The following is a 25,628-nucleotide window of genomic DNA, read 5'->3' on the forward strand; positions in this document are numbered from 1 at the left end:
ATGAAACAAGTAATCTACCACTGTCAATGCAAAGTATCTCTTTCTATATATTTTTTATGTTTTGTATATATTTATATATTTCTTCTTTTTTTTTTTTTAGCAATGTGTTAAAGAGCATTGGCTTTGAAGTCTGATTTAGACACTATGTGATTATTAGGTAAGTCACTTGACTACTTTTAACCTTACTTTTAAAATGGATACCTTAGACAGGGATCTCTGAGAATTCATTGAGATAATTCATATAAAATGCCTCATCAATCTTAAAGTGCTATAAAATATCAATAATATCCTTTGCTAAAGCTTTAATAAGTGGCTGACCCATTCCTTGGTTGGGTTAAAGGCCTTGGGATGGGGAATTACTCTCTGAGGTAAGGATACAATAACTTACAGCTTTCACTTATGAACAGAATTCCACTAACCTGTGTAGCCTGTCCAAATTGGCTAATGTCACATGTCATTCCAAAGACTCAATTGTATATGACAATCTAAAAGTGATTTCAATAACAGATGGCCCGAAGTGGAGGTCCTTCAGATGTGTTAAAGCAAGCCTGGATTTGATCACTTATTCAATAAATATTTCATTATTGAATACCTACCCTGTGCTAGAATAAGGACACAATGAGACATGTTTCCTGCTTTAAGGAATTTCTTGAAATTCAGTGTCTCATCTACTTTCCCATCCCTATCATCACAAAAGCATATTACTGTAATTGGGGAAAAAATAAAATATTTAAAAAAAGAAAAAAAAATTTTAAAGTATGCTACCAGTGCAGAGAGGCGTCTATCCCTGGAAGACTGTGAATTTATGAAGAAAAGCATATGAACTAGAAAATAAGAAGTCCTAGGTTCTGGTAACTAATTGGATACATGGATATAAGAATTAGAAAGGGCCTTAGAAGTGATCTAATCCAATGATTCTTCAACAGTTATTTATTTTTTATTTTTTTTAATAGCTTTTTATTTACAAGTTATATGCATGGGTAATTTTACAGCATTGACAACTGCCAAACCTTTTGTTCCAATTTTTCCCCTCCTTTTCCCCACCCCCTCCCCTAGATGGCAGGAAGACCAGTAGATGTTAAATATATTAAAGTATAAATTAGATACACAATAAATATACATGACCAAACCGTTATTTTGCTGTACAAAATGAATCGGACTCTAAAATATTGTACAATTAGCCTATAAAGAAAATCCAAAATGCAGGTGGGTGAAAATATAGGGATTGGGAATTCTATGTAATGGTTCTTAGTCATCTCCCAGAGTTCTTTCGCTAGGCATAGCTGGTTCAGTTCATTACTGCTCCATTGGAACTGATTTGGTTCATCTCATTGCCAGGTCCATCAGAATTGATCATTATATATATTGTTCAACATTTATTTTCAGTGTTCCTTTATATTATTAAAAAATTTTGAGGATCTATCTAATGAGTTTTTATTTATAATTTATAGATATTTACCATATTACAAAGAAAACTAATTTTGAATTTGTAGTTCCTCTGAAAAGGTTTCAGAGATTCCCAGGATTCTTTGGACCACACTCTGAGAACCACTGATCTTATCCAACACCTTCATCTTACACAGGTAGAAACCATGGCTCTCAGGAGATGTGACTTGCCCCCTATTGTAGTGATAGTAGAGAACATTTTCAGGATCTTTGACTCCAAATTCAGTGTTTTGCCATACAAGAAGTCACTTCTGACATTAATTAAATCCTACATTCTATCACTTTCAGTTTACTTGTAAAATAAAAGATTTGTCAGAGTGATTTCTAAAGTCCTTTTCAGAACTAAAATTCTACATCCATATTGAATTTATCAAGGCTGTCAAGCAATAAATTATTGCATTTCTTTTTTTTTTCCTCTAACAGATACAATGACTTTCCCTCCAATCCCACTTTGCTTGTACTTCTCTTATGAATTTGTGTATTCTTTTATACCAAAGGTATCAAACTTGAATGCAAGTAGCCCACAAATCTTTCGAGTGTGACCTTAACTAGATTAAAATGGAATTGAGAATAATAAAATAAAAATACAACAGAGATAATTGGCAATTTGTGGCTTTTTAGGTCAACATGAAGCTCACAGGGAACCTTTTGTATTTGAATTTGACATAACTATTGTCTACTGTATCTATCTGCATATGTTTGTATTTCTGTCATGACAGATCCATATATTTTTTAAGGTTTGTATCTGACTCACCACTTGCTCTTCAGACAACAGATATTTACTAAATACCTATTAAATTAAAATTTATTAAACCCTAATTTAATAGCATTTTTAAAAAGCAACAACAACTTATATGGCCTTCTATAAGCCATTTCTAGTTTAGAGAGAACTTTTAACATTCCCAAGAGGTAGATAATTGCAAGCATCTTCACCCCCATTTTACAAATGACTGAGCTGAGGTTTATAGATGACTTTATAGACTAAGGTTTTGTGACATTTTTCAGCAACTAAAATTTAGTTTGTAATTTTAAAAAAATAATAGCTTTTTATTTTTCAAAATACATGCAAAGATAGTTTTCAACTAGCATTTTTAAATTATCTACTATGTGTCAAGCTAAGTGAGTACTGGTCAAGAGATTTGTCCAAGTACAGACAGCCAGTAAGAAACAGAGTTGATCTTCAACTTAAATGCTTTAATTCCAAATATAATGCCTATTATATGACTCCACAAATCTGCTAATATATTTAGCCATATATTTACAGAATATTCTCTGCCTTAATGGATTATTGTGCAAAGGGGGACCAAGGCAATATAATTTAGGGTAGATATTTTTCTCTCCTCTTGAAGTTTATAATTTAGTTATAAATTGAAGGAGGATAGATGGCCTCTAAAGTTTTTTTATACCTTTAGCTCTTTTCTTTGGTCCTATATTGTCATTCCCCACCCCTACCCCTACCTAAGTTCCTGGACAATTCATGCTTAAACTATTTTATAAAGTAACTATAAGTAAGTTCCCGAGAACAGACTTTTTCAGGGCTTTTTTGTTCCTCTATGTCTAGTGCCTAGCATATAGGATAGCCTTAAGAAATTGAATTGAACCAGATAGTGTGCTTCATAATGATTTTGTAACATAACGACAACTTATATCCAATTGCCTGGAAACTGTTCTCTGTCAGAAGTAAACTACTTTGGAACCTCTTGAGGAGACCAATTTATGTACTTAATTGTATCTGGCAGTAAAAATTATACTAGCAATTATTTCCAGCAAACCACGTGCATCTTTTCACTTCAGCTTTTCCATAGTCAAGAAACATCTGGCAAAGATAATGACCTTTCATAATGAAAGTCACTGTTTCCTGAAAAATCCTGTTAGATAAAAGTACTATAAAACATGAAGCATTTAGGCTTTTGTCTCTTCTTCTATACATATGCTGAAGTCTCCAAAGTTGTTCTTGAAGTTTCACTTTTGATGCTTTTATCTTTGGCTAAGTATTTTTTAATTCCACTATATGTTACATCCGGAATTACATGTACCCTGGACTTTGTTAAAGATTAACTAATTTTATGCTTAAAACCAAGCAGGCAAACTTGTTCTCTGGATATGTAGTGATTAAAAATATCCTTGGTCCTCAGTTTATTTATAGGAGCTCAAAATTTTTATTCACTTTGTTACTTCAAATTGATCTGTCAGTCAAGGAGGACTTATTAAAACGCTTATTCTGTGCTACAAATTATTCTAAGTGCAAGGGATATAAAAACAGGTTAAAGATAATTCTTTTCCTCAAGGAGCTCATAATGATCTCTTGATTTTTGTGCTTACCAATTCATAAGGCTGCAGAAATGATTCTATTTTATTGTGTCAACCAAATGAACACACTCAGAGTTTCACTTATTGGTTCCTATGTTATATTATTGCTGACCACTAAGTTTAACATGACAGCTGAGAATGGTGGTAAAGTAGATAGAGTACTGGACCTGGAGCCCAAGTTCAAATCTGGCCTCAGATACTAATCTAGCTGTGTGACCCTGGGCAAGTCACTTAATTCTGTCTTTCTCATCTGTAAAATAAGTTGGAGAAGGAAATGACAAATTACTATAGTATATTTGCCAAGAAAACTCCAAGATATGATCATGAAAATTCAGGTACAACTGAGATGACTGAATGAAGTTTATGATACATTTACATGCTGATCAACTTGCATCCTGACTTGGAAATATCAAAGCAAAAAGACAGAGATTGTACATGTGCAAAATGTTTGTAGCAGCCTTTTTTGTAGTATCAAGGAACTGGAAATTGAGTGAATGCCTGTCAGTTGGGGAATGGTTGAATAAGTTATGGTATTAAAAGTAATGGAATGTTATTGTACTATAAGGAATGATTTATAAAATCATTAGGGTAGATATTTTTCTCTCCTCTTGGAGTTTATAATTTAGTTATAAATTGAGGGAGGATAGATGGCCTCTAAAGTTTTTTTATACCTCTAGCTCTTTTCTTTGGTCCTATATTGTCATTCCCCACCCCTACCCCCACCTAAGTTCCTGGACAATTCAAAAATTGAATTTCAAAAAAACCTGGAAAAACTGAAATAAATTGAAATGAGCAGAATCAAGAGAACATTATACCCAGTAACAACAAGGTTGTGGGATGATCAACTGTGAAGGATTTGGCTCTTTTCAACAATGCGGTGATTCAAGACAATTCTACTAGACTTGATGGAAAATGCCATCTACAACTAGAGAGAACTATGGAGACTTAAAGTGGATCAAAGCATAGTATTTTCACCTTTTTTGTTGTTCTTGCTTGTTTTTTTCGTTTTTTTTTTTTTTTTTTTATGGTTTTTCTCTTTTAATCTGATTTTTCTTGTACAACAAGACAAATATGGAAATATGTTTAGAAGAACTGCACATATTTAACTTATACTGGATTGCTTGCTGTCTTGGGGAGAGGGGAGGAAAAAAAGGGAGAGGAAAAAAATTTGGAACACAAAGTTTTACAAAAATGAATGTTGAACACTATTTTTACATGTATTTGGAAAAACAGAATGCTATTGGAAAAAAAAAGAGATATAATTGACTTGATATCTTACCATACCATCCAGTTTTTTCTTTATAATATTTTAAATTTTACTAAGTGCTTTCCTTACAACAACCCTATGAGGCAGTGAGGTCACAATTTATTATTTGTATTTTATAGATGAAGAAAAAGAGAGATAAAGTGACCCTTTCTCACAGTCACAAAGGTAACAAATGTCACAACTAGTACTCAAAACTTGATCTCCAGATCAAAGAGTCAGTGTGATGTAATGGAAAGAAAATTGGAATAGTGTTAAATGGATTGGGTTACAATTCCAAGATTTTTATTTACTACTAAGGGGATGCTATAGTCTAGAATTTTTATAGGAAGAAGTCCAGGCAAAAACTCAACTTCTGAATTCAGCAAAAGCTCAATTCCCTAAGCCTCAGGGAGCTTTAGGCTCAGCTACAGTTGGGACAATTTTCATGCTACTGAGTAAAAGAAATATTTCACAGACTGGACATTCCAATAAGGAAGTTATAACCAAAATTTTCATGAGCATGAAGCAGATCATTATTATTTTTTGAGAATAATTTTCCAAATAGTTTTTGGAAAATGTTTTATTGTTTTTGTTTTTTTTTAGCTGTAAAAACTTCCACTCTTTGTAGCCAGTTTATTTAAAAGTTTATTCTGGGGCATAGATAATTGGAGTTATTCTGGTTGGAAACAGAATTTGGAAATTCTGGGGTTAATCATTTCTCACTAGCTGTTTTCTATTTCTTTCTCCCCTGAGTTGGGTCTTTTTTATTTTATTTAAAGTAATCTAAATTCTTTAAAGTGTATACACTCTGAAGAAACAATACGATATAGTAGAAAAACTTGTTGTTCAGTTATTTCAGTGGCATCCAATTCGTCTTGACCCCATTTGGGGTTTTCTTAGCAAAGATACTAGATTTGCCATTTCCTTTGGTAGCTCATTTTGCAGATGAGGAAACTGAGGCAAATAGGATTAAATGATTTTCCAGAGTCACACAGCCCATGTTTAAGGACAGATTTGAACTCAAAAAGATAGTATTCCTGACTCCAGGCTTGGCACTCTCTCCACTGAACCACCCACCTGTCAGGGTTTAAATCTCTGCCCTGCCATGTGACCTTGAGCCATTTAATTTTTCTGGGCCTGTTTCTATAAAATTAGAGGGCTGGCTTAGGTGACTGCTAGGTCCTTTCCAGATCTAATGAAATAAGAGCATCTAAATAAAGATCTATTAAATATAAGAAAAAAAGATTTTTAGGTGATTGACTCAAAGTCTAACTGCTTTGAATTCCATGTAATTTTAAAGAAGGCTTAATTTGAAAGAAGATTAAATAAGAGCAATGATTTCTAAAACTAAAGAGTTTTAATTCCTATTTCCAGAGCAATGGAAGATCGCTGTGAAGTTCTTTATAATCAGTTATTGTCTATTTCTCACGGAATGCTTCCACATGCAGCTTCTCCATACCCCCGCCCCCTGAGTTTAGAGGACACTTCCTAGGAAGGAAGAATTACAGTCTTTGTGGTTCCCAGCAATGGACAGAATGATCTTAATAAGATCTGAGAGTAGCTGCAGCTGCAGAGGAAAGAAAAGCATGAAAAAAGGTGGTGAGTCTGGAAGCCTGTTGGGAAGCAAATAGCAGGAAAAGGCCAGTTGTGATATGCTCAAGTAACTAAGTAACCCAATGGGAAATCTAAGCACTCACCTCATTAAAATGGACATCCTGCATCCCAACGTCTTCCATCATTGAAGCCTCTTCATCTATATTGGGGGTAATTACCCTGAAGGCTGTGCATCCTTGCCTAAACATGCCTAGGAAATTTGAGAGAAAGAGATTTGAAGAGTTAATTGCCTGAAAGTAGGTGAACTCAATTAACTCAAGATTCTTTCCTGCTGAAGACAGGGGGTGTTTCCATTTTCAGAGGGACATGACCAAGTCTCAAAATAGGTCAAGCCTTAAGGACATACTCAGGATGAGGGCAGTCAATGCTGCTGATTATTTCTCCTATGTGTTATTCCTTTTTTCCCCCCCATACAGGCCTCCCTCTTAATATTTTCCATCCTGCCCATATGATCTCGAGTCACTTAATTTCTCTGGGCCTGTTTCTATAAAATTAGAGGGCAATTCCAATTTCCTAATTAGTTCTGCTTTTAACAAGTTCTTATATTTTAAAAAAGTATTTAATTAATTAGTATATAATATAAAGGCTTTCCATATTATGATTATGGGAGACAAATAAATTTATGGCAAATATATAAATAGCATTTACAGTAAAATTATGTTAAATTAAATTTGAAGAGATCGGTCAGGAAAATCATTGCCTAGACACCAGATAAATGTTCACACCAAAACGATTAAAAGAGGAAACAGGAAATTGAAAGAGTCCCACTTCCTTTAAGCCTCAATAATATAAAAAATTACAATTTACCTGACCCAGTATGATTGGGAGTAGACCAATAAATCATCATTTATATGTTACCCTCCCTCTCTAAAATGAGATGGGGTTATTAAACAAAAGCACTTCCATAGCACCAGAAATTTGGAGACTGGATTAGCTGGTTTCCTCCTTAGTTGCCTCTAATATATGATGAAGTCTTTTACTCCACCCAAGAAGGAAACTGGATAAGGAATGGTGCTGGTGCTTTGGAAATTCAGATACACCCATATTCTGGGGGAAAATAACAAATCTAGGTTAAAGTTAGAGCTAAAAGAAATAGCTGGGATCAACTTCCTTCCTTAAAGTATTTCCAACAATTTTAGGTTTATATAATGATGATAATGATGATGGAACAATATTTTACTTTAGTTGGGCAACCACCTGTAATAGTAACATTTCAACCTACAGAATAGTATGTATCTGACATAGAAAAGACTATATTTCATAATTAGATACTTTCCATCATATATAAAGGAAATAATACCTTGCTATTAATGGATTAACATGATGATGTCACTAATTAAATTAGTTATTACTATTACTTTTGTAATAGAAAATTTGGCTTTTATGAATGAAAATTATGAACAGAGCAGCCAAAGCATGAGTTTGGACTCGAGGCAAACAAATTATGACTAAAAACCTCAGGCTAAACTGTTAAGTCAGTTGACAAAATATAATTTGACATTAAGAGGGTCAAATAAAGATGTGAAGGAATTTTATGTAGATGAGCTCTCTCACCAAACATAGGAGAGCTCCAGAAAGAGGGGGAGAAAAGGGAAGAGAGTGAAAGCCATTTGTCCATTTGATGACCAAGAAAAACCCAACACCAATGGATGGTAATAAGTAGTGGCAGGCCTGGATGCTAGAGAATAGGCCCCCAGGCTCACCTCCCAGACTGCTCCTTTGGAAGGTATTGTGGCTGGAGGGGAGGTAGGATAGATCCCGCCGGAATGTTAGATCTGCTTGTAAATATGAGGAAATGGATTACCTGATGATAATCTTAATAGAAAATCCTAAAAGTAGCAAGAGACTAATAAAATTTTTCTTCTTTAGAAAAAAACAAATTTTTTTTTGGTTTCTTCTGGATTTGTGACAATGTTTGATTTATTTTAACTTGGTACATTCAAAGTAGACAGATTTGCATATCAAAATGCATCCCCTTCATTCTTTATGCACTTCTGGAATGACTTCCCCTCCTGGTTTAATGCTTCTGTTTTCTAGGGTATTTTTCTGTACTGTAGAATGACCTTAAAAGCAGCTTTGCCAGAAGCTGCTGTAATAATTTTCGAAAGGAATAAAGATAAGACGAATAAAAAAAGGAACTAGTCAAGGTGAGCTTATCAAACTTCCAGTTAACTTGTAACCTAACAGACCGTAATAGCAGCAGCTCACATTTAAAGTTTACAAAGCACTTTCCTTCCACATAAGTAATACTGTCCCCATTTTGGAGATGAGCAAACTCAAGCATGGGGACATTAAATGATTTGCCTGGAGCCATACAAGGAACTAGGTAAACAGAAATCCTTTTAACTTCAAAGTGCTTTGTGGAAGGGCAGGAGTGATGTAATGGATGGAAATGAGAATTCGAGTTGTGCCAGTTTTTAGTCACATGACACTGGGCAAGTCACTTAACCACTATGAGTCTCAATCTCCTCACCTGCAAAATGGGAATAATACAACTTACACCATCCTATCTTTTTGAGTTTCTGTGAGTAAACAACAACAGCAACAACCACAATAATAGTTTATACAGTGCTGGTACTATGCAAAACACTTTACAAATCTTATCTCATTGAATTCTTACAACAGCCCTGGAAAGTAGGTGTTATTATTATCCAAATTTTATAGTTGAAGAAACTGAGATAGACGGAAGTTAAACTACTTGTCATACAAGGCTTTGAATACTTTAAAGTCAGGGCTTCCTGACTGGTGACCCAGTGCTCTATCCACTGTACCACTTAGCTAGGGATATATGGAACAGACTTATAATTTTATTACTATAGAGAGCCTCTACATGGAAAAACTCCTCTAAATTCAGGTTAGTCCTTTTCTGCAATTTTTAATCTTAAAGTCCCACTTAAAGACGTGAAGGTTAATGACTTACCTAGGATTACAAAATTAATATAAGTCAGAGGTAGGACATGAAACCTCTGGGCTTAGAGGCCAACCTAAACCTTAATTTCCATTTAAACATGAATTGTTTTTCATTATTCTATCTCCTGTACTCAATTCAGCCCCCAACACATAGGTACATTCAAACATTTGTTGAATTAAATTCATGCCCCTAGATTAGAAAGTGAACAAGAATAGACTAATAACATGAGCATTTCCTCCCTGATTTGTACCCCTTTAATCTCTTCCTTTTATCACAAAGTCCTATATTTATTTCTGAGTGGGATGAAGGCTATGCATACAGAAAATTTCCTAGGTTCTCAAAAACAAATTATATAACTATGTCCAATGGAGTGCTCAGAGCTGACCATATGATTATGCTCCTGAACACCTTGAAGTATAATCCCAACCTTCAAAAGGATGAGTTGGTCCTATGAGAATGGAATACTCTGAGAAAGATCAAGTCCTTTTAGTCCTAGTTTCATTTAGTGGGAAGGAACACTTAGCAATAAGCATCACAATTTATGGTTAGAAACCTTCAACAAAAATGGCAGCATATTTAGAAAGGAAAAGTCTTCCAGGGTTGTTACTCAGTCTAAGACTACTATATCAAACAAGCATGTTTAACAATCTACATTCTGGTGGTACAATCTTTAAAGAGTTGTTTTTTACGTTTATTTAATTCTTTTAAAAACCTCTGCTTCCTCTTCTTTTTTAAAAAAAGTTTGTTTCTGAGGTTCCAGAACAGTCTTCATCTAGCTTCATAATTAACATTTTTTTCCTAAGCTGTCTGTATACCAGAAGAAGAAAATATTTCCAGCACAGCAGTCCAATAAACCACACCTCATAAATTCAAAGTTAGCTTTACCAAACACTGGCAATCACTTCTTACCTTTTCTTGTAAGATACTCAGCCACCAAGGCTGTTACGTGGACATAGCACATAGCTGCCTGTAAAATAAAACATCATACATTAGACATGTCATTAATGACATTTTATATTTGGGTAATGCTATCATGTGCTATAATAATCTGATAAAGTAACTGTAGTCTCTTCTAGTTACTAGGGTGACCCCCCCCCCCAAAAAAAAACAACCTAATTAGTCTGACCTTTCACTGGTTGAAAAAAAAAGATCAAAAGGAAAAAATGTTGCGTAGCCATGGAACTGAAAATTCCACAACTGGCTGTTTGAAATTAAAGTTTATGGATGGAAAAAGGGAATCAAAAGAACAGATGCTAGCAGAAGTTCCATAACCACAGAAGGCTTCAAAATACAAAAAGCAATATGTGTATGTCTCTATGAAGTTTTGCTACCATCATTTACACTAATGTAATGATCAAATATATTTGGTAAGATATGGGTCACACATAACCTACTTCAATATAAAATTTGTAAATAACCTGAGAGAACTGAGAGCCAAAATATAATCATTAGGGTTATTACCAATTCTGTTTACAGGTAATGCTTTAACCAGAAAGACAACACAAATATCATTATTTTTCACCTCAAACCTATGTCTTCTCTAAACTTCTCTATGAGGGTATAACTATAGCATCACTCTTATCTCCTTACTCTTCATTTCATGTATCTAGTCAATTATAAAATCTTGTCATTTCAATCTCCATAATATTTCTTTTATGTAAGTCCCATTCTCTCTACTCACTTGACTATCACTTAAATTCATCTTCTCTCACCAATATGAACTACTGAAATAACCTCCTAATTAATCTTCCTGTTTAAAATTATGTTCCACTTCAATCCATCGTCCACAAAAAAGAGTGATCTTTCTAAGGGATGTCACATGAAAAAAAAATTCATACAATCTATGAATTTTTGGAATTTAATTATAATTTTACATTTGCTTTTTAAATAGTTTGCCATTGTTAATTTCAGTTACATACATTCTAATGGCTCCTTATCACAAGAACCAGATATAAATTCTTCTGGTCTGGCATTCAAAACTCTTCACAAAAAAAAACCTGGAAAGACTTACATGAACTGATGCAAAGTGAAATGAACAGAATCAGGAGAACAGTGTATATAGTAACAGGAATACTGTATGATGATCTGCTGTAAAAACTTAGCTATTCTCAGCAATACAATGATCTAAGACAATTCTGAAGGACTTAAAATGAAAAAAAAAAAATGCTATAAATTTCCAGTGTAAGAACTAATGGAGGATGAATGCAGATTGAAACATATTTATTTTTCTTTATCTTTTTTGTTTTTTCACAACATGAGTAACATGATATTATGTTTTGTATCACTGCATATATATATGTGTGTGTGTGTGTGTGTGTGTGTGTGTGTGTGTGTGTGTGTGTGTATAGCCTATATCAAATTGACTTTTCAATGAGGGGAGAGAATTTGGAAAGAGAAGAGAATTTGGAAATCAAAAGTTTTTTTAAAGTGTTAAAATTGTTTTTACAAGGAACTGGGGCAGGGGGAATTAAAGATTAAATAAAAAAAATTCTTCATAACTTACCTTTCCAGCTTTATTAAATTTTTTTTCATTCATGTATTCTATTGTTTAGGCAAACAACTCTTTTTACTGTCTGTCATACTCAACACTCCAATTATGGTCTTCATGCCTTTGCAGTGATTATTTCTCATGTCTGGGATTCACTTTATCTTCATTTATGCCTCTCAAAACCCCGAACATTCTTCAAGATTTATTTCAAATGCTCCTTTATACATTAAAAGCTTCACTGATCTACTCAACTGTGAGTGGAGAAGTTCTCAAACTTTCTTGCTTCATAATGCCCTTAGCATTCCTGTAATTTTTTCACAGCATTCTTAGGCCAAAAGAAATATATAACAAGAGTTCTACTTTTTAAGTAGTTAGGTCATATTTTTAAAATATCCTGCTGTGGTCTGTGAGAGGTGACATCATGGGACATCATTTTTGAACTGAAGTGCTTAGTGCCTTCTCCCAATTTTGTGTATGTTTGTATGTGTATGGGTGTTTATAGGGATTTGGGTATGTCTGTCTATCTATCTATCTATCTACATATCTATTTAGATACCCATATGTCTATGTATGTATAAACACATCTATATATATAGATATAGCTATATGTCACACACACACATATATATTTGTTTCCCTCTATATGTTCACTGAGAGCAGAGATCATTTCATTTTTGCCTTTGTAACCTCATAAGCATAGTGTCTGACGTATCACTGATACTTAATAGATGATCATTGACTGATTGATTAGTTGATTTTTGTTAAAAATTTTTATAATATCTGCATTTTCTTAAAGTGAACAGAATAAAGGAAATTAACTCTCATTTTAAATTGCTCAAGAAATTGGGATTAGCTTTTTCTACATTCTAAAAAGAAACTATTTTCTGCCCTCTATCTCAAATTTAATATAACACGTATGTTATATTAAATATATATTTTATCGTATATTATACATATACACATTTATATTTGACAGATGAATATTTACCACATATCTGATTTATATTTGATAAATGTATATTTGCCATATATTCACCAAATATAAAGCTATATTTCTTTGAATAAACATACACACATACACCCAGACAAACATAAATATATTTAACTTAAAACTGAGACACACACATATATTTCTGATCTTTCAATCTTAAGTTAACTAAAATAGATAAAAGTTTAACTACAAAATCCAATCAGCTGACCTAATTATGAAAGAAAAGTTATTCTGGTCTGAGACCAAACACATATGTTCTAAATATTAAGAATCTAGTTAACTGATTTCTGACCAGAAATAAACAAAGCTGAAAAAAATCTAGTTAACTTAAAACTGAGACACACACATATATTTCTGATCTTTCAATCTTAAGTTAACTAAAATAGATAAAAGTTTAACTACAAAATCCAATCAACTGACCTAATTATAAAAGAAAAGTCATTCTGGTCTGAGACCAAACACATATGTTCTAAATATTAAGGATCTAGTTAACTGATTTCTGACCAGAAATAAACAAAGCTGAAAAAAATCTAGTTATTAGACCATTGACAGTGATAAGAAATTCTGAGATGGCATATAATGCTATGACTTATAATAATAATAATCAGTATTTTAAAATATTTTGTGGCTCATAAACTACATCATGACAATAAATCTGTGAGGAATTTTGTTTAATGGAGGGAAAAACTTAAGGTCCAGAGAGATTAGTTAATTTAGTCATGGTCCTAGCGTTATTAAATGTTAAGAATCTTGATTAAAATCCAGGTTTTTAGTGATTTTTTTTTTTTTTTTTTTTTGCTAAAACACATTGGTAGGAACGATCTCATGTAGACTCCACTTGGCTGTGGGTTGCTGTTAACCCCATGCTGCCACAGAAGCTGGCAGAAGCTACATGATAGTCTGGCCAAGGGGGTCAGATTGACTGCTCTTTGTAGCAACAAACTGTGGAAATGGTGCTGGTTCAGAAGTCAGGAAATACCTAAATTGGATCCCAGTTCTAACATTAGTAGTTTTGTGATCTCAGACAAGTGAATTGATTTTTTGACTCTTCAGTTTCCTCATCTGTTGTTGTGAGACTTCAGTGACAGAATGTCTATAAAATGCTCTGTAAACTTTAAGGCACCATATAAATGCCTGCTATTATAATGGTTCTCTTTGTAATTCTTTGTATGCACAGAACGAGAGTAGAATTGAGGTATTTGTTCAGGCATCTTCACACCTGAGCTGAGTAAACAGTATGATGTAGGTTTGGGAGCTGGAAAAGAATAGAAGCCCTCCTCCTCTTACATTCTGCACTAATGGAAAGGACTTTGATGACCAGTTTATGATATGGAAAATTTAAACCTCTGATCATAATAGCATGGGTCACAGTCCATCTTACAGGAATTTTCGGTCTTTGGTCTCCATTCAGTTTATTAATCAAAAAGAGTTTATTAAGCATTTACCCCACCCCTGCAGCCTCTTTTTCACATTTGTGAGTATCTACTTTGGGCTACTCTGAAGTAAGGCCCAGATCAGCCATACCCACTTCTGGATTTTGCCCCAACATGGTCTCCCCTTTCAGCTTACTTTTATGTGCTATTCTCTTCTATTAGACTCTAAACAGAGAGATTAGAATCTAAACTTTTTGTTTGTATTTTGATCTCCAGAACTTAGCAGAGTAACAAGCTCTTAATAAATGTTTATTTACTTGATTTAACTTAACTTGAGCACTGTGCTAAGCACTGTGGACATAAACAAGGGCAGAGAATAAGCATTCATATGTCACTTATTATTTTCCAAGCATTATATCAAGTGTCTTTTTTTTTTTTACCAACTGCTTTTTACAAATATTATTGCATTTTTTCCTCACAAAAAGTGTGAGAAAAATGCAATTATTATTTGTCTTTTGACTTTTATTATTCCCAGCACTTAACATAATGCCTGACACACTGGAGGTGCTTAATGATACTGAATTATTTAATTAACTAAAAAATTAATAATAAAATAAACAGGAGTTGCTTCTGATTGACTGAAGAGATCCAGAAGAACAATTGTTTTCATAGACTAAAGTTATTCAGTGTGACCCGGGGCTGGTCTTAAAAGTCAGGATGACCTGCATTCAAAATGTGCCACAGACACTTATTAACTTTGTGACTCTAGCTAAATCACTTAATTTCTCTGTCTGCCTCAGTTTCCTCATCTGTAAAAGGAAAAGATTAGACTCAATGGCCCCCCAGTTCCTTTCCAGCTCTAAAATCGATACTCTTGCTCCCTCTTGTTCAGGTTATAACAATTCAGTCCTGACAGCAAAGAATAAAATGCAAGAATAATTAGCTACTTTTGGCCTCCAGGAGGTTTATTCTTTTGAAAGAACCATTTATCATATTCTCAAACTACAGACCATATGACTTCCTTTCACTTGAAATATGGTCACAGGAGAATTGATATAGGTTCTAAGTGTCAGTGAAATATAATAAGCTCTTAATTTTTGGATAGATGGCTCAAAAGGGATTGATCAAAGAATATAAATCTTTGTATTTTTATGCACACTGCCTTTGATATATATTGAATTGTATTTTGAAAAATATCGATGGTGGATTTTAAAAATAACCCTAGCAGCAACATTATTAAACTATTTTAAGTGACACAGAACAGACACCAAAATTAGCTCAAAACATTATTTTTGATTATATCATTCTACCCTGATCAAAAGCCTTTAGTAATTTCCCCAAAGATTATAAGTTAAGTCAGAAACTCCCTATCCTGACATTCAAGGTCTTCAAAATCTGAATCCAACTGACTTTTCCAACCTTTCCTGTTATTACTTCACTAATTCATACCTTCTAGTACACTATCTGCCAAATGTCTTTGCTCTCTGTAATGTTTTCTTTCCAGATTACTATGATTCAAGGTCAAAATCTGGCTACTCCAACCACAATGCTCTCACTATGCTTTTTAAATTTAAAATTGTTTTTATTTTAATATTTTATTTTTTATTTAAAAACTATTTTTAAACTTGGGTTTTTTTGTTATTGTTTTTTGTTTTGTTTTGTTTTTATACAATTTTGAGTTCCAAATTTTCTTCCACTCTGTTCCCCCTCATTGAGAAGGCAAGCAATTTGATAAAAATTATACTTAGCTCTTCTTTTTAGGAAGACTCAATGTTAATTAAATGTCTGTGTGTGTCTTATCTACCCAGTTAGATTAGAAGCCCTCTTGAAGCAGAGACTGGTATTTCTTTCTATTTTCTATAGCAGAGGTGTCAAACAGGGGTCCAGCTTGTAACTCTTCCAAGTGGGGAACCATATTAAAATGTAACTGGGAAATAACTAACAAAATAAAATGAAAATAAATAACTGTAATGTGTGGCTTACAGGGATCCATTATGTACAATTTGTTGTCCCCTATTTCTTTTTGAGTTTTTCATCTACAGTTTTCACTGTATGTTTATCCATAAAATGTTAATTGATGAATAATACCTTATTATATTATCTAAATCACAAAACTTAAGCTACCTCAGAGAGATCCCCATTTTTGACATGGATTCTGGCCATACTGTCCAGCCATGTCTTTCTGAGTTCTGGAGTGCTTGCATAGGACTTGGCCAAACTGTACTGGAGATCTACCAGCATCTCAGGATCATTTTCATGCTCCTTCATTTGAGCTGTGGCCATTAAGACTGTGCGAATCCGTTTGGTTAAATCCTTTACATCGGATGAGAAGCTGGTGTGCTAAAATCAGAGAAGATGGACACATGAGCATTCATGGATTCATTTCCTGGTCTAGAAATATTGGTTAGAAATGAGGGTTTCTATCCACCCCCCATACAGAGGCAAAGGCAAGGATAAACTTGGCTACTTACCTTAATTAGCCTGTCACTATTGGCACAGTTATTGATGATGGAAAGGGACTGCTGGAACCTGGTTCCTCCAATTCCGACAACATCTGCTATCAATTGACTCACAGAAATGATAACCTTGAAGAAATATCAATACAATCTAATCAATTTCCATTCAAATATCTACTCCGTGAGAATATAGTTTTAATCAGGATGTTTACAGGGACAGCATTAATTGTTGTACGTAGTACTTCTTTGAATGTAGCTAAAAATGTTCATAAAACATTTTTATTCCTATAGATTTCTTCTGGAAGGTAACTTCAAATTCATTTAAGGACTTGTATGCTGAAACCAGCATTAGCAGATTATCTAATGACAGGAATTAGATATCTTAACTCATAGAACGATTCACATTTTTATTATTTTTTTCTGAGTGACTCCCCCCCCCCCCAATTACTTGTAAAAACAATTTTTAACTTTTATTTTTTACAATTTTGAGTTCCAAATTCTGGATTTGACTGACAACTCTTAAACAAACTCTTAAACAAGTAAAATCTTACTTGATTTTCTCATCTATAAATAAGGACAATGTTATTCTACCTGACAGAGGTAACGCAAGGGTCAAAAGAAATGATTTGTATATAGTAAAGCCTAAAGTCCTGCAAGTATTATTTACTGATGTTCATAAAGTAAGTGAATTGTGATGTGGTCTTCTGATTCCAAGGTCAATCAATAATACCTCCACCAAATGTTATTTGTACATTTACTTAATGTTTTCCAAAGCTTGTTTATCAGTGAGGCAATGAGACAGGAGAGAGAATGGGGGAAGAGATACTCCATTCTCAATGATGAAGGCAATGTCTTCTAGCAGTTTTGTCTCTCCCTCAGAAAATAATATCATGCATTGGAAAGAGCTCAATATACAGGGGTGGAAATTAATAACTGAATGGAAATGGGAAAGTTAAAATAATTTCCATCATTTATATATGGAAAGAAGAAAGGACAATAAATGTAATATCTTGAGTGATCAGCAAAAAAGAAATTTAGAATTAAGGAATTAAAAAAAAAAATTGGTAATGTTTTACGTAGCCAAAAGCCAGAAAACATGTAAGTGGGGAACAAGGGGAAAAGGATGCTAATTTGAAGCCTCTTTTTCTTCATAATCAGTGTGTTTCTTAGAGAAACTCTTCATGGAAGGAAGTATTATAATTCAGCACCTTTGATTTTGGGTTCAAATCCAGGCTCTACTTATGTGACCTTATTTCAGCCTCAGTCTCGCATCTATAAAATAAAGGAGTTAGATTTGGTGCTCCCAGGAACATGGGTGACACAGTGGATTGAGTGTTGGGTCCAAAATCAGGAAGAGCTGAGTTCAAATTCTATCTTGGACATTTACTAGCTGTGTGACCTGGGCAAGCCAATTCACCTCTCTGTCTCAGTTTCTTCAACTATAAAATGAGAACAATAGCTCCTTCCTTCCAAGGTTGTTGTAAGGGCCAAACAAGATGCTATTTGTAAAGTGTTGACACATATCTATTTTCTTGTTTCATACATCTAAGAGTCTGAGAACTTTTTTAATATTATGTTAAGCTAAAGCATTTTAGTCCATTTTACTACATTGTCTCAATATTTAAATTATAATAATAATTTCATGCTAATTCTTGTACAATTTGGGAAAATAACACATGGGACTTGGCCAAAATGGCATTTTGCCATAACAATAATACATCTTTGGAGCCAGAATATTATAATTTGAAAGAGGAGACAAATCAATAAATAGGACACTGAAATTATTCAGCTAAAATTTAAGAAATGAAAACAATCCATCTGTGCCTAATGAGAAATCACACTTACTTGCAGATGTGTCCTCACAAAGGATTTTTTTCCTGTGTAGTCAAAATTATTCCTCATTAAAAAATACAGCAGCTGGGAGGCATCAGTACGAATGGAACTCAGCTTGGAATTACAGTACTTAAGGATCTCATAGCACAACGCAGCACACATGTCTGCTCTACCTTCATAAAATGTAGAGGGAAACTGGGATAAAAAGAAACCAAGGCTGTAAAAATTAATGCCCAATAAATTGCCCTTTATTTTCAGATGCAGCAAATAGGATGTATAAGTAACAAATTATCTACATTAAACGACTCACCTTGTAAATTAATGACCTTAAGGCAGTGAAGACATTTTTCAAAGCTGTCTCAGATTGGTGTTTTTGAAGAAAACACAGGTAAACATCAAAAACCTTTTTCATCAATGGATTATGTCCATGATCAGCCAGGAGCTGGTTCTTAAAATAGATAATCACAATAGTTAGTAGGACAGACTGGAAATCCCTGAGAAATTTGACAGCATTTCCAAGAAGGAGTGGATTTTACAAAATAGCCCTGTTTCCCAACCAGTTGTCTAGAAATCAAAACTTTTATTTTTAAAATTGAAATAAGTTGTGTTCTAAGTACACTTGTTAGGCCCTGTTTGACACTTCCTCTCTAACATCATGCATAAAGTCTTTCAGTGAAGGAGAGAATCTTGATATTATACAAATAATATTCCAAGTTTAGTCTCATGAATTTAGATAGATACACACATGGGGTGTGTTGGGTTTTTTTGGTAAGTGGAATTTTACTACTATTTACTAGATACTTATTTATGCCATATATATATCAATAAAACTATAAACTATGTTTAACATATTATTTACTGTTATTCAAAAATCAACCTGTCAGATTTTAAGATTATACTTTATTATTTATTTATGCTATTGATATTATTTATTATACTTTATTATTATTATATTTAAGTAGGATTCCTGAATTATCTTTTGTGAATAAGATGTGATATATGTAGCATAGTCCTTTGTCATTACAATTATTAGCTGAGTCACACATGGAAGTCCCACAACTGGGGACAATTCTAATTAAAGACTGAAATGTAATCCAGGAAACAAACACTATTAGGAAAGGGGGGAACTATGTGTGGCTTCTAAGTTAATCTATGTGTAACAAGTTATTATTATTTTTAAATAACTTTTATTCTTAAAGGGAAAAAATTAGAAAGTAAGTCATGATAGAAAGACTGAATGGGAGTTTGGGCAGTTCCATATTAACTTTCAAGATTTCCTCCATGCAAATGACTTCATTAATTCAGTATTTTCTAAGTCTGGATGGTCAAATAATTCATATTAGTTCCCTAAAGATGCAGAACAGCAAGAGGTTCACACACAGGGCCTTTTTCATTTACATATGTATGTGAAATGGTTTGGGAGCATTTTCAAGAAGGGACAAAATGTATACTATTTTATATGCATGTTCATAGAAGCACCTATTGATCATTAACTGTGAATATCTATAGACAAATGCTGTAATCCAAATAAAATTCTAAGAAAAATCTTCCAAAAGATTGCATTCCAAATTCATTTTATAGTTTCTATTCGACAGGCAATAGATAAACACACAAGAGAGCAAACTATTTAAACTAGTTTTGTTGCAAAGTAAACTGGATGAAGTTAGACTTACAGAAATTCAGAATTAATATTTATCCTTTCAACTCATGGTGACTGAGGTTCCTTAAAAACAAAACTTAATGAAGCAAAAAAAAATCATCGGATCATATAACTTGAAGGTTCAAAGAAACCTTTAGAGAACAATCTAGTCCAACTTCATTTTACTAAGGAAACCAAGGTTAACTACTTGGAGAAGAAAATGGCAAAGCTATTCCAGGATCTTTGCCAAGAAAACCCCAAATGGGGTTATTAAGAGTCGGACATGAATGAAATGACTGAACTAAAATTTTTCAACGATGAAGTCATGGAATCAGTAATTAAGTAAATTAATAGAAATGGAGCCTTTTGTAAAACTGAGTTGGCTCCTTGAAGGCAAAATTATTTTTATCTTTCTTCATATTACCTGGATTTAGCACCCTGCCTGGTACATAGTGCTATGTATTACGTGCTATTTTGACTGATTTTTATTTTTTGATTGAAATTTTTTATTAATATTAGACTGCTTCAAAGCTCATATTAATAAATAGGTCTTGTCAAGAGCACAGGCTTTTCAGGCATTGACATGAGATACTAGGAACAGGCCTATTTAAAAAACAATAATTAAGCAATTTTCATACATATTTATTCAGGTTTTTTGCTTTCAGAATTCACTTCTAAAATTCACTTTTAGAAAAGTACCCTTTTGGTCAGTTGAGGTGATATAGTCATTAGAATGCCAAACCTGGAATCGAGAAGACTGTTCTTTTTAAGTTCAAATCTGGCCTCAGATACTTATTAGCTCTATGACCCCGGGCAAATCACTTCACCCTACCTTTTTCAGTTTCCTCATCTATAAAACAGAGGTGGAGAAGGAAATGGCCAACTACTCCAGTATCTTTGCCAAGAAAACCCCAATGGGGTCATGAAGAATCAAACAAGACTCAACAACAACAAAAAAGCTCCCTTTCAATCACAGAGGCAGTATGATCTGACCTCATTTAACTTAACAGAGCCAACCAAGTTTTTAAAAACGTCTCCCAGTTGAACTTTTTTTTTAATCAACTTCCTAGCAATTCACTCTTCAATGTGTGAGCACCCTTTTAATTCTTATTGCTCTTTTTAATTATACATTTGTTTTTACAATACAGTTCATATGCTGTGTTAATTTATCACTCCATAAAGCTGTTTTAAGAGAAATAAAAAGGAGTTTTACTAGAAGTAGATTATTATTTAAATTATTTTTAGGAGCAAAGAGAGTGCAGTACTATATTAAAAAGCAGGTTTACACTGAGACAGCTCAACATTAAAATTTTTATAGTGGTAAGGACTGGACCTGTGTGATTCAGATGAAGGAAAATTCTAAATGAAGAAATCTCTTTTTACCAAAGTAGCATTTTCTTTTCAATTTAAGGTTAGACTTAAAAATTTAACTCAAGCATTAAGAGGTTAAGTGATTTACCTAGAGTCACACAGATAGAATATGTCAGAGATGGCACTTGAATCTGCTTTTGAAATAAGCCTTGAATCCTGTGCACCAACTACCCTGACTCTCTTTACAATTTTAAGGCATTTTCTCTTCTTTTTTTCTTTTCCTTCTTTCCTTCCTTCCTTCCTTCCTTTCTTTCTTTTTTCTTAATTTCTTTCTTTCTTCCTTCCTTCCTCTCTCTATATAGTGTGTTTATATATACACATATATGTATACATATAGTCTCATATAAAATAATTTGCATATGCATATTATGTAAATATACATATATATTATCTATCTACAGGAGAGATCAGAGCAGCTGAAAAAGTGATAAGATTTTTCTACTTAAAGATTTAAAAAGTAATTTTCTCCTACAATTTTAAAACATGGTCCTACAAAAGGGTATGCTAGAACCAGCCTGTCTTTGTTCTCAAGGTGACTGAGCCTGAGCATTTCATACTTGAAAAATAAGTAACTGCTACAAATCAGGGCTTGATTTGCTGTTTTGTTAATTGTATAGATTTAGGAAAATTATAATAATGTAAATTAAAGTAAATCCTGTGCAAATCTCTTCTCTTCTTTTTATTGGCATATTTCTGGCAATTATCGCTGAAAGAATATTCACCTTAGATACTGTTAAAGATACTCTCTATTAGAACGTGAACAAAACTCATATTTGATATTTCTGAACATTTTCTTGGTTGTGTTTTTTAATCTACTCATTTTCCAACTTGCTAAAGGCTCATCAAAAGCGATCAATTTGGAAAGAGTCATTTTTGACACAATTGCTTTTAATTTCTCTATTTAAAGCAATACTCATGGTTTTTATCTTTTTTTTTTTTCAGTCGAGCCTACTCTCTGTATCCTTTGAAGGACTCCTAGTGAAGATCCCCATTGTTGCTATGTTCTATTAGCAAGAAAATAAAGACCTGACCCCAGATGACTGTCAGGAAAAATCTCCCTAATTCCTTATCATGGAAAATCTCAAAAACTTTTCAATCCTGAATATATATAGTGCAGAAGTTGAATGTTTGGTAGCCTAAGAAGCCCGGACAAAGACATGTCCTCAGTCCTAAATCTGCTTCTGTATTCACCTGCTTCCAAATCTTAAATTTCTAGTCACAGCCTTTTGCTTTGATTTGTCTGTCTGTCTGTCTATCTAATAATTTATTTTGTAATGTGGTGATCTGTCTATCCATCTATCTATTTATTTTGTGATGTGGTGAGGAAACTAGAACCTCAGTGTAACAAGCAAGTTATTAACAGTAGCAAATCATGATCAAGCTTTGTTATAAAGTCACCTAGCTGGTTGGTTAGTTTGTTTTTCCTAGCCAGTGAAACAGTGCAGCACACAGAGTGCTGATATAGGCCAACTAGACCTGAGTTTAAATACTGTCTCTAATACTTACTAGCGGTGTGACTATGGATAAGCCACTTAATACATGTGAGCCTTGGTTTTCATATTCATTAAATGAGGAGAAGAAAAGCTACAATAATCTACTTCATGGGTCTCTTGTGAGAATGAGGTGACATAACGTATGGATAGACTTTTTATACTTTAAAACACCATATCAACATCCTTTGTCACTAGACAAGGTGTCTCAAAAATCTTACCTGTGATTTAAACTAGGAAAGCTTTAAGATTTTAATCTTAAAGCTGCACTAAGAGTTTTGGGATTCCAATTTGGTGATTAGTATGAAATCTTAATTCCTAGCGTATGTAACAAATTCTATCATAAAATAATTAAAATAATGAAATCCCATTAATATTGTCCTTTTAACAAACATAATTTTGTAAAGGCTATTATTATTGCTTTCTAATTTATCCCTATCTTTACACAGAAGGGATTAATTCTGAAACTAGAATTTAATTATCTACAAATAGTTGCAGACAAATTATGAGCTAGTCTGAGAAATGATTCTCTGTATTTCTGTGGGGGTTCCCCTCCCCATATTACATCTCTAATTGTTATATGCTATCTTCCTTATACATCTGGATTTGTGTTCCCATGTTTTGTATGCTTGGCTCTGAGGAAGTCCTTTGCAGTGGATTGTACTTAATTACCCAGAGCACCAAAGGGCTGAGAAATGATGATTAATTCATTGTTCAGTTGTTTTTCAGTTGTGCCTGACCCTGTGACCCCATTTAGGGTTTTCTTGGCAAAGATACCAGAGTGTTTGGCCATTTCCTTCTACAGCTCATTTTACAGATGAGGAAACAGAGGCAAGGTTATGTGATTTTCTGAGGCCATCAGGAAGATGAATCTGACACTGACACCATTTTATAAACCTTAACCTTTTCCCACTGTCTACATCTAGGTCAGAGAATCATGAGACCCCGACAATGAGAAATTGTCACATAAAAGTATGGTCAAAGACAGTGTTCAATTTTAATGAGAATATTTAATTTTTTAAAAAAACTAAATAAAAATAGATGTTGAAAATATGAGAAACATAGTTCTCTTTTCTAGTCTCATTCTAAATACTGCTGTGGAGAACATCTATTTTTTATGTCTACATTTTCTCATCTTTCAGATAGGGTTTCAAATGACTGCTTTTATCAGAAATGAAAAAGAAGGGACAAAGAAGTAATTTTAAAAATAAAAGTTTTCAAATAAAAGTATTCACAAATATGGTAAGCCATCACACAAACAATCTTCTTCCCCAAATAACCAATTTATATTGCAATCATCTCAGCTCAATCAGAGATTAATTAGGGATCGAGATTTAATCACCATATGACAAGAACATTGCTATTTAGAAAACAAGTAAACTAATAGAGTAATTTGAGTGCACACTAAGGCAAGGCAAACTTTTCTTGTATTCTTATTCAAGAGAATCATTGGCTTTAACCTTCATTGTATATCATCATTAGTTGCTGTTTCTAACTTGGAGAAGAAAATAAACACTTAGTAGAAAAGGGATTGAACACAAGAACAAGTCTGAGCAAGAATCTGCTTTTTTTCTCTTAATTAAAACACACTGCAGTCTTATGATACCAGAAAAACTTAAATATTAATTTTAAAGTATTTTTTAAAGTTTCTTTCCCCTATCTCCAAATATACTTTTTTTAATTGTTTCACTCAAAGACTAAGAAGGGTAGACAAATAAAAATGAACACATATTCATTTGTATTAGTTAACTTAATTTTAAGGTTCTGTTCTAAATTTAAATCTTGATTTTCATTGCTTGCAGCATTTGGATTCATTCAAAAGAACAATGATATAAGAAGACAGAAATGTTTGATGAAGTCATTGAGTTTATCATCCCCTCGTGTGCAGTACAGTAGAGAAACATTTCCTTGGGTAAATGTTTTGTTCTACCCAAGTTTCAATTACCTCCAGAGGCCATGTTTCCATCATTTCAAAGCATGCTGTACAGACTAACAAATTAAGCTTTATTATATTTCAGGGAATTCAAGTCATTAGCTGTAAAATGGTTTCATTAATGGTATTTATGGATTAGCAACTTCCTAGAATGATTTACAACTAACAGAAAACAAGCCGCTGGAAGAGTATGTATGTTCAAGCAGGGTTCAAAGCAATGAATGAACTTAAAACATTAAAAAACTGATCATGAAATTCTTGATCAAACAAACCTTAAATGCCAATGTGAATAACGATAAAGTGTCCAGAGCAGTGAGACAAACTTCAGTGGCAATGTTTGCTTCTAGTAACGACTGGTGAAGAACATCGGCATCAGAGTGGCCGTAGCCTGTATGAATTATAATATGAGCATTACTACATAATGGGTTTGAATTCCATCATAAAGGCTTGTTCTAGGGTGCAATGAAAGAAGAGTCAACTCTGGATTATTTAGAGGCAAATTATCAAGACAGATTTGGAATGCTAGT

General features: G+C 33.3%; 1 protein-coding gene across 14 annotated transcripts in view; it reads right to left on the reverse strand.

The window, feature by feature from the left end:
* DOCK9 (dedicator of cytokinesis 9) overlaps nt 1-25,628 on the reverse strand; it is a 341,819-nt gene that overhangs the window by 24,807 nt on the left and 291,384 nt on the right. For 12 of the 14 annotated variants that reach the window (XM_051984058.1, XM_051984056.1, XM_051984052.1 and 9 more), the window contains 7 exons: nt 25,374-25,489; nt 18,979-19,116; nt 18,681-18,863; nt 16,851-16,964; nt 16,504-16,719; nt 10,437-10,494; nt 6,700-6,806 (listed from right to left, as the gene is read on the reverse strand). In XM_051984058.1, the coding sequence (XP_051840018.1) occupies nt 6,700-6,806; nt 10,437-10,494; nt 16,504-16,719; nt 16,851-16,964; nt 18,681-18,863; nt 18,979-19,116; nt 25,374-25,489 (932 nt within the window). Of the gene's footprint in view, nt 1-6,699; nt 6,807-8,319; nt 8,395-10,436; nt 10,495-16,503; nt 16,720-16,850; nt 16,965-18,680; nt 18,864-18,978; nt 19,117-25,373; nt 25,490-25,628 lie in introns of all 14 variants that reach the window. The other 2 variants (XM_051984046.1, XM_051984060.1) reach the window with 1 other exon arrangement.

This window comes from Antechinus flavipes, chromosome 3 (assembly GCF_016432865.1).
Source record: "Antechinus flavipes isolate AdamAnt ecotype Samford, QLD, Australia chromosome 3, AdamAnt_v2, whole genome shotgun sequence".
Taxonomy (NCBI): Eukaryota; Metazoa; Chordata; class Mammalia; order Dasyuromorphia; family Dasyuridae; genus Antechinus; species Antechinus flavipes.